The 10059-nt window shown below is 42.4% G+C and overlaps 1 protein-coding gene across 1 annotated transcript in view; it reads left to right on the top strand.

The window, feature by feature from the left end:
* The window catches only part of LOC116220048 (cGMP-inhibited 3',5'-cyclic phosphodiesterase A-like), a 70760-nt gene that overhangs the window by 56715 nt on the left and 3986 nt on the right, over positions 1-10059 (top strand). Inside the window, exons 9-12 of the mRNA XM_031565265.2 lie at positions 1179-1292; positions 1885-2084; positions 2380-2583; positions 8356-8517. Coding sequence (XP_031421125.1) covers positions 1179-1292; positions 1885-2084; positions 2380-2583; positions 8356-8517 — 680 coding nt within the window. The remainder of the gene's footprint in view (positions 1-1178; positions 1293-1884; positions 2085-2379; positions 2584-8355; positions 8518-10059) is intronic.

Genomic DNA, 10059 nt, shown 5'->3' with positions numbered 1-10059 from the left:
TGTTATGACCTCTGTGGATTTGTTCAAATCAGACGCGTGGAAGATGTCCCAGTCTGTGCTCAAATAACACCCCTTTAGAGTTTACTGTTTTCAAGGGGTTAGCTCCTCTTGAGCTGAACAGTGTTGTGATCAGAACTGGACAATGGTGGTTTGGCTCTAGCTATATATATATATATATATATATATGCGTTCTGGATATTTCTATAGTATTTTATATTATACTAGTGTTACATTTAATATACCCTTCCAACCCAGGGAGAGACATCTCAAGTTTGCAATGGTTGAACTCCCCCACAATGAGCAGGGGAGCCTGAGGTGTTGGCTGCAGCTGTCTATGCACACAGTCCGCCATTTGGGCCGCCGCTCTCCCTGCCCCTCCACTAGGGGGCACATGACCAGCACAAGTCACAGCGTTCCCAAACTCCCTCGGAAGAAAGAACGGACTGAGACTCTCAAGTGTAGTAGCTCAACAGTTTTGACTTTTATTTTTTACATTGAACAGTTCATTATTAGTCTCACACAATGAATGCGGACCAAATGTGTCTGCTTCGTGTGAAACACACAGCAGTCATCTCTAGGCATCTCATTTGACGTCATTCTCAGGTACTTGAGGCTGACATCCAACATCTAACAAGCAGATTTTCAAAGAGGCTATTTGTTCCTGACATGATACTGCGTCATCAAATAAAGTAAATCCCACGCATCTCTGGACAGTGTTCTCCTTGGAAAGGGAGAGGGGTCAGCTCACTCATAAAGACTCTGGATCTTCTGGTTCTGGCCTGTTTCTGAATGCTTGATGCTAGTGATGGTATCCTGAAGATTGTCTTTGATCGGGGCAATTTATAATGGTTGGTGTTTGATGCATTAAAGTTTCAATTCCTTTTTTCCGTAAAGCACCACGTTTCATAAAAAAAGTTGTCCCTTGTGGGGACAATGGAGTATGATAAACTACAGTGTGTTAGCGCTTAGCTGGAAGGTTTGATGTATCTGCAGTGTTTGTGCAATTCCTACAGATTTGCTGAACTAGTTGTTCATTCTCTACTTATTTGAATGGTTTGGGGATATTTTTTGCTGACCTGGTTTTGGAGTGGAGGTTTGTAGCAAACTTAAAACAGTGTCACGTTGCCCTCTGGTGGCCACATTGGTAAGTGTAGCATCCACTCTCTCGTCTCTGTTAGACCACAACCGGATCCATGCCACAGATGTGCTGCATGCCGTGTGGTACCTCACCACCCAGCCAGTGCCCGGTCTGCCCAGCCTCATCCCCGACCACAGCTCTGCCAGCGATTCCGGTATGTGTGCGCCAGGCTGCCCATCTCCATGGGGTTTGGATGTTGTACACAAGTTTGGTTTCACAAAGAATTTAGAAACTCACAGAATATGAAATATGTTTATATGCGTAAAAAGAGGTGTTTCAGTGGTTATATCTAAAACATCCAGCATCCATTAACATCTTTCATTAAACACCTATACATCTTACATGACTTAAGTCCTAAACTTGTCTGCCTCAAAGAGCACACATGCAATTGTCGGCACTAGTGTCTGGAAAGTCATGTTTGTCTGCTATTTTTTGCCCCATGGCCCAGTAATTGTAAAATCCCCTCTATCCCCTTAGCACTGTTTGCTTAACGAGAGCTCAGACATTCTACACGTGCTTTAGCATCTCCAACTGTTTTTAGCCACACAGTTTATATGTACAGCTGTCTTTACTTAGGGGAGATCAGGCTATCTGCACTTGGATCTCCTGGATATATCATTAGTTACATTACAGCTCCACATATTTTAGCCATGCTAGACGCTGTCCTTGTCTGCTGACTGACCCGGTGCTTGTGATGGTGACCGGTGATGTGGTGTCTTGTTTCCATGGGACCGCGCTGCACCCAGACTCGGACAGCGGCATCACCCACAATCACATGGGCTACTTGCTGTCCAAGACGTACCCCGCCTCGGAGGAGGGCTACGGCTGCCTGTCGGGCCTCATCCCGGCCCTGGAGCTGATGGCGCTGTACGTGGCGGCGGCCATGCACGACTATGACCACCCCGGCCGGACCAACGCCTTCCTGGTGGCCACCAGTGCCCCCCAGGTACAGCTCTGCTCAGGGACAAAGGAAAAGGGAAGCCACTGACTAGCATACGTCATGTCTGATTGAAACACAAGCACTGAAAATGAGAGTGGCTGTGGCAGTGTGAGGGGAAAATCAAAATCGGTCAGGACTAGAGATGTGTAGAGTAGGAGCTCAGCCGAGGCACTCACTAAGGGTGTTTGTGTATGTGTGTGTTGTGGTAGGGCATGTTGTGGTCCTCTGTGTATTCAATCTGGCCATCTTCTCATTTCCAACCCCCCCCCCCCCCCCCCCCCCCCCCCCCCCCTCCATTTAGGCTGTGCTGTACAACGACCGCTCTGTTCTAGAGAACCACCACGCCGCCTCGGCCTGGAACCTCTTCATGTCCCACCCAGAGTACAACTTCCTGGGTAACCTGGGCCACGTGGAGTTCAAGCGCTTTCGTTTCCTGGTCATCGAGGCCATCCTCGCCACAGACCTGAAGAAGCACTTTGACTTCCTGGCTGAGTTCAATGCCAAGGTTAGCACTAATGCATTGCCAACCACATCCACAGACTAACAAACCAGACAGTCACAGACTGAGAAACACACAATAGGTAACACTAGAGTACCCCAAATACACAGATATAGACTTTTAGAACGATATTTTAGATTAAGTTTATGATTGTTCCTCCTTCTTTTTTAGATAATTTGCCCCCATAAGTAAAAATGACTGATCACTACATCCTTATCTCTCGCATCAGAAGGCTTTCGAAGTGATTATGCATCACAGTTATGAGGTTATGCATACTTGCTTCTGCATGTTCTAGAGGTTAATCTGTGGTGTGCGCTGGGTCTTCCATTGTACCAACATGAGGTTTACTTCAGCTTTATATACTTTAGGACAATTAATGCCCTCGAATCACCCTGTGTTGGTATTAGCCGTAAAGACTCTTTATTCAAGGATTAGTTTGAGCAGCTTCATGTTTTTTTGTTGTCTCTCTCTCTCTCTCTCTCCCTCTCTCTCTCTCTCTCTCTCTCTTTCCTCTCCCTCTCTCTCTCTCTCTCTCTCTCTCTCTCTCTCTCTGTTGGACCACTGCACTCTGTATGCCTTTTCTTTCCTGGAACCTTGTGAGCCTTCAGTGAAATGTGATAAGTGCCGATGATTGAAAATGAGGCTTTCCAGGGTCCAGTCGCTGCTTCCATATTCACCGAACAATTAGCATTTTCTCAGAAATAACCTAATTTCTGAATCACTTCACTGTTTGCTGTGCTGCATTCAGTTGAGCCACTAGAGGAGGCGCTGGCAGGCGGCTGCAGATTATACTATGAGAGCTCCTGAGTTTGTTGTTTGTTAGTCTGTTTAGCCACTGACTGTGACATTATGAAATGGGTTAATACCTAAAACAATGGTGTTGCTTTTTAGGCAAACACACTAATAGGCATGTGGGTCAGACTTAATCTGAACGTGCAGTGACCTCTATGTACTAGGAAATGCTGCTGGACTCAGAGAAGAAACATTTCAATTGGACAGGTTCCCCTTAATGTTCAGCTTTTGTGTCACATTCTTTCCCGATGAATGTGTTGACAACCAAGATGTATTGCTAATGCCTTGCTAATCTGTTGAGAGCTTGCAAAAAGCACAAGCCAAATAACTACAAAATATCCTCTTTCAAGGTGCAATTGAAGACCTATGCAAACAAAACACACTCTTATAAACACAAACTCTTATAAACTCTTCTGTGTTTTAACGTTGGTTGAGGCTGAAAAAAATAAGAAATAAAACAGTAAAAGAAGCATGACGTTATGGAGGCCAGAAATCTCCCAGAACAACACATCAACATACACATGCACTGCAAAAAATCAGCCTTCAAAAACAAGAAAAAAAAGTTAAAAAAATGGGGTATTTATCACTTAAAATAAGCTATATTATCTGCCAACAGAACAGGAAGATTTGACTTACCAAGACTTTGTAAAAAAAGTAAAAATATCTAGCCTCAAAGAACCCAAATATATCTTAAAACTAGTGTGGCCAGACTAAAAACAAGTACATTTGTCAAAATATTGTCATATTGTCATATTGTACTTGTTTTTAGAGTAGCTTTACTGATTGCAAGATAAATTACCTAGCATATAGCCTCATTTCAAGATGATGGAACTATCATTTGCTGAATATAAGCACATTTTTCTACATTTCGGGAAAATAATTCTTAAGTTTTTTTTTTAATTGAGGCAAATGTGCTTGTTTTTAGTGTAGTTGTACTGATTTCAAGATAAATTACCTATCATGTAGACTCATTTGAAGATGATGGTGCTAGGATTTGCTGAATTTAAGCACATTTTCTTACATATTGAGAAAATAATTCTTAAATCTTTTGGGTATATAGGCAAATGTACTTGTTTTAGTGTAGCTGTACTGATTTCAAGCTAAATTGCCTACCATATAGCTTCATTTCAAGATGATAGTGCTAGCATTTGCTGAATTTAAGCACATATTCCTACTTATTGAGAAAATAATTCTTAAATCTTTTGGGTATATAGGCAAATGTACTTGTTTTTAGTGTAGTTGTACTGATTTCAAGATAAATGACCTAGCATATAGCCTCATTTCAAGATGATGGTGCTAGCATTTGCTGAATATAAGCACGTTTTCCTCATTCACTTTAACCTGCTAAAGGATGATAAAGTCTGTTCTTAAAGCAAAAGTTTGACTTAGTTTAATACTGTCTTTGCACTGTATAGTATTTTGTCTACAGGAATACATAATTGCTGTGCTGTGCTGTGCTGTAAAAAAATGTTTTATAGATCAGAAGGACAAGATGCTTGAAATAAGAAATTCTGACTTTGACAAAGCAGTTTTGTACTTATAATGCCTTATAATTATGGCAATTCTAGTTTCAAGCATTAACGTGCTCAGAACCAGTAATAAAATCTCAGTAACAAGTAATAAAACCTTATTAAGATAATTAAGGACTGAAACACTTGAAGCAAGTGAAATGCTCTAACACAGGGGTCTTCAACCTTTTTCAGCCCAAGGACCCCTTGGCTGAGAGAGACACTGAGCAGGGACCCCCACCCCCGCCGCCCCAAATTTGGGCCTGATATTCATATATTTTATTTGGAACTAAGTGTCAGTCACACACACACACACACACACACTCACACTCCCCTACACTTGTTTGAACATAATTGCAAATCATCTGTGACACACAACTCGTTTAAATTTATTCTGTTTATTATTGAACATTTTTCTCCCTTACAGTTAGCCATCACTCTGTATTCAATTAGGGAGGGACAAAGAATTGAGTAGCTTGAGAAGCTTAAGTATGGATGAAATATCTCATACCTAGTGAGAGATCTGACGTTTGAGAATTCATCACTCATGTCTTTGGCAACAAGATTCTCCCTATGAAGCATGCAGTGCGTCATACGGCTCTTGCACCGCCTGTGCACATCGCGACACATTTTGGCCAGGGTATGTCATGTTCACGGAAAAAATAGTTCTATCACTTTGAAAATCTCTGAACTTGTTTTACGTCCAGAGCTGCTTACAGAATAGATATTCCTCCTGCATCTCATTTTGGTCGACAAATCACAAAAAAGCTAAAAGCTGAGCGTCGTTTGACACATCGGTGGATTCAACTAATTATAGTGCAAAATAATCTGCCTTTGGGAGTTTTGCGACTAGTAGTGCCCTCACATCAGCTGCCAATTCATCAATAGCATTGGGATGCTTTTCAGTTTTTTAACGTACTCATCCTTCCCAAACATTGTTTTGCAAATATAGCTGCTGGCAATATTAAACTTTCCGCAATTATGTACGGCTGTTTGGTCTGAGCGACACGTAATGCAACTTGATAAGAGGCTTTTAAAGTTCGCTCGCACACTTTGGCTGATTGTCTCATCAATGTCTGCTGGCCCCCCAAAAAACATTTTTAAACAGGTAATTAAAAATTATTTCAAGTGAGCATGGGTTGTCTTTAAGTGTCGTTGCAGCTTTGATGGTTTCATAGTTTCGTTTGATAGCACGGGAGGGCAAACCACGTAGTGGTTACACTGGTAATTCGTCACCATCGGTCTCTTTGTAGGTGAAGGCAAACTTCAGATAATTCTCTGAATATTTACGTGTGTTCTCCCGTTTGGCTTTTGGCTGTTCGTGGAAGGGGTGTTGGCATCCTCTGAATGTAGGTCATCTGAACCGCCATCAATGGTGTCTGACGTGGAGCTTTTGTTCCGAGAAATTACAAAACGATTAAAGCAGGTAACGTGTTTTGGCACCAGATAGCTAAATGTAGCTAAAAGTGCATATGTTGCCATGGTGATCAAATGATCGCGTGAAGACTCATGGGTAGCCTATGTATTATTTTTAACGAATAGAAAGCAATTTTTACGTTATGTTTATGTTTATGTAGCCCAGGGGTCTTCAACCTTTTTCAGCCCAAGGACCCCTTGGCTGAGAGAGACACTGAGCAGGGACCCCCACCCCCGCCGCCCCAAATTTGGGCCTGATATTCATATATTTTATTTGGAACTAAGTGTCAGTCACACACACACACACACACACACACACTCCCCTACACTTGTTTGAACATAATTGCAAATCATCTGTGACACACAACTCGTTTAAATTTATTCTGTTTATTATTGAATTTTTTTCTCCCTTACAGTTAGCCATCACTCTGTATTCAATTAGGGAGGGACAAAGAATTGAGTAGCTTGAGAAGCTTAAGTATGGATGAAATATCTCATACCTAGTGAGAGATCTGACGTTTGAGAATTCATCACTCATGTCTTTGGCAACAAGATTCTCCCTATGAAGCATGCAGTGCGTCATACGGCTCTTGCACCGCCTGTGCACATCGCGACACATTTTGGCCAGGGTATGTCATGTTCACGGAAAAAATAGTTCTTTCACTTTGAAAATCTCTGAACTTGTTTTACGTCCAGAGCTGCTTACAGAATAGATATTCCTCCTGCATCTCATTTTGGTCGACAAATCACAAAAAAGCTAAAAGCTGAGCGTCGTTTGACACATCGGTGGATTCAACTAATTATAGTGCAAAATAATCTGCCTTTGGGAGTTTTGCGACTAGTAGTGCCCTCACATCAGCTGCCAATTCATCAATAGCATTGGGATGCTTTTCAGTTTTTTAACGTACTCATCCTTCCCAAACATTGTTTTGCAAATATAGCTGCTGGCAATATTAAACTTTCCGCAATTATGTACGGCTGTTTGGTCTGAGCGACTCGTAATGCAACTTGATAAGAGGCTTTTAAAGTTAGCTCGCACACTTTGGCTGATTGTCTCATCAATGTCTGCTGGCCCCCCAAAAAAAGATTTTAAACAGGTAATTAAAAACTTCAGATAATTCTCTGAATATTTACGTGTGTTCTCCCGTTTGGCTTTTGGCTGTTCGTGGAAGGGGTGTTGGCATCCTTTGAATGTAGGTCATCTGAACCGCCATCAGTGGTGTCTGACGTGGAGCTTTTGTTCCGAGAAATTACAAAACGATTAAAGCAGGTAACGTGTTTTGGCACCAGATAGCTAAATGTAGCTAAAAGTGCATATGTTGCCATGGTGATCAAATGATCGCGTGAAGACTCATGGGTAGCCTATGTATTATTTTTAACGAATAGAAAGCAATTTTTACGTTATGTTTATGTTTATGTAGCCTATTGGACGTTTTTAATTTTTGCAAGAGGGAAAAAATGCTTCAGATGAAATAATTTGGCGGACCCCCTGCAGTACCTCCACGGACCCCCTGGGGGTCGCGGACCCCCGGTTGAAGACCTCTGCTCTAACATAAAAAATGCCTGATAAGAAGAAATATCTTGTCAGACAAAAACAAGCATATATTGCCTTGATTAAAGATATTTCATCTTACTAAGATTTCACTTTTTGCAGTGTGTACACTGCAATGAAAGCTCAGGGAATGAAGTCCCGCTGGACCCAGATAAATACTGTGATAAAGAAACACTTGAAAGCAACACCACAGAGAAATGTCATAAAACACTACATATATATCTCTACAGAGTGTACATCATTCCACACTCTACTTGCCCACACTTACACTTCATGTCACTTCCCACAGTCCTTGATTACACTTGCCGTTTTAATTCAAATGTAAATAGAAAAGCAAACATTATGTCGCTAAAGTAAGGACAGAGAGTGAAGAATCATTGCAGCACTCACTCACTCATTAATCCTCCTCTCCATAATGAGCTCCTATGTGATGTGCTAAGGTGTAAACAATGTTAACCTGAAGTGAACCCAACGTAAATCACTTGTTTCCAATTGATTTTCATTCAACAGGTGGGCCATGACGTAGGTACAGGCATCAATTGGTCCAATGAGAATGACAGACTCCTGGTTTGCCAAATGTGCATCAAGTTAGCCGACATCAATGGTCCTCTCAAGTGTAAGGATCTTCATCTGCAGTGGACGAAAGGAATTGTCAATGAGTTCTATGAACAGGTAGGACATCAGCCTAACCACCCTTCACCCTTCATCACACACTCTCTCACACACACACACACACACACACACACACACACACACACACACACACACACACACACACCCTTCATCCTCATCTGCTGTGTGTATCATATGCTGTTGCAGCCGGGCACATGACAGTACATACAGTAACAGCCACTGTTGTGTCACCACACATTTTGGTAACCGAGTTTCCATCACACCAGCCTCTCACCTCTAACCACACCAGTACAACCAGACTATATAAAGACCACGTGCATTTTGCATTGTTTCCATTCTCTGGTTCCCTATGGTTCATTTGGTGGGTTTTTATCCAGCCGTTTTTTTGACACTCTAACTGTCACATTGTGTGTGGCAGGACTCTCAAGGTAAGACAGGTGAGTCACTTTGGTCCTCCTTGATTTTCAAACGCAGAAGAAAAAAAAAGGAAAACAACAGGATGGGTTTTTTTTCTCTCTCTCCTTTTTATGCTTTTCCGTTGGAGCACAGTGGAGAATTTCCTCTCACCTCTTCAAGGGAGGCTTCAACGCTTGTTATTTCCCCCTCTCTGTTGCTGTGAAGCAGCGTTTGATTGTCATGGCAGTGCGCCCTGCACGCAATTACACGGACTGAGATAACGGCCTGAATGTCACGGCGATAGAACAGGGCCAAAAATGACATTCTGTACGTTTCACGACTGACATCCTCTCAAACAGATAAGAGATATACATTATATACTCACCCGAGGTCTCGGAGAAAAGAGCTGGTGTTCTTTTTTTATTTCAGAGAATGAGGAGCTACACAAAATGTGTGTACTTTTTTTAAATACATACAAATCATGATACGCTAAATTTGCGGCCACTGGGCAATTAAAGAGTGGTAGACAACACAGCATCCCCTTAGTAAGCTACCACACGTGTAAGATCATGTAAGGCTCATGACTACACGAGGCAAAGTTACAAGTTCCCATACTCCTCTATCCCTCACTGACACAGGTATTTCAAGGAGGGTTGGGATATTATAGATTTCGAAGTTGGTATTGAAAGAACTAGATGTATTATTGACATGGCTTTAAGTCGCAAGCCAGGTCTTTGAGAACGACCGGGGATCCGGCAACAGCATCAGTCTGCAGTGATGAGGACCAAAGTGAATGTGATGCTTGAGGGGCGCCAGGCAACCAGGTCGGCAAATCGGTGAGAGCCACACTGATTGCGTTGCCTGCCTGATTGCCGGACGACCTTGAAATCACCATTGCCTCTTGCAAGCACTACACAGCTCTGGCCCTTTCACAGAAATGTGTGCTGTGGTTGCTCAAAAAAGCACAAGAGCACCAATGTCCATGAATAATGCATGATATGACACGCAGGCATGTAACCAAGCATCGGGTCTAATATGGTCAGGCTTTAGGGAGGGGGTAAAAAAATGAAAACATGCCGAAGAGTGATACAGCTGTGGAGAGATGCTTTAATAGAAATCCCACTGTGTTTTGTGACAGTGTGTCTGTGGCATCAGCAGCAGCAGCAGCTCCACTGACAGGATGTA

This window comes from Clupea harengus, chromosome 3, assembly GCF_900700415.2.
Source record: "Clupea harengus chromosome 3, Ch_v2.0.2, whole genome shotgun sequence".
In the NCBI taxonomy this organism is placed as follows: Eukaryota; Metazoa; Chordata; class Actinopteri; order Clupeiformes; family Clupeidae; genus Clupea; species Clupea harengus.
This window is presented reverse-complemented; position numbering and strand designations above follow the sequence as displayed.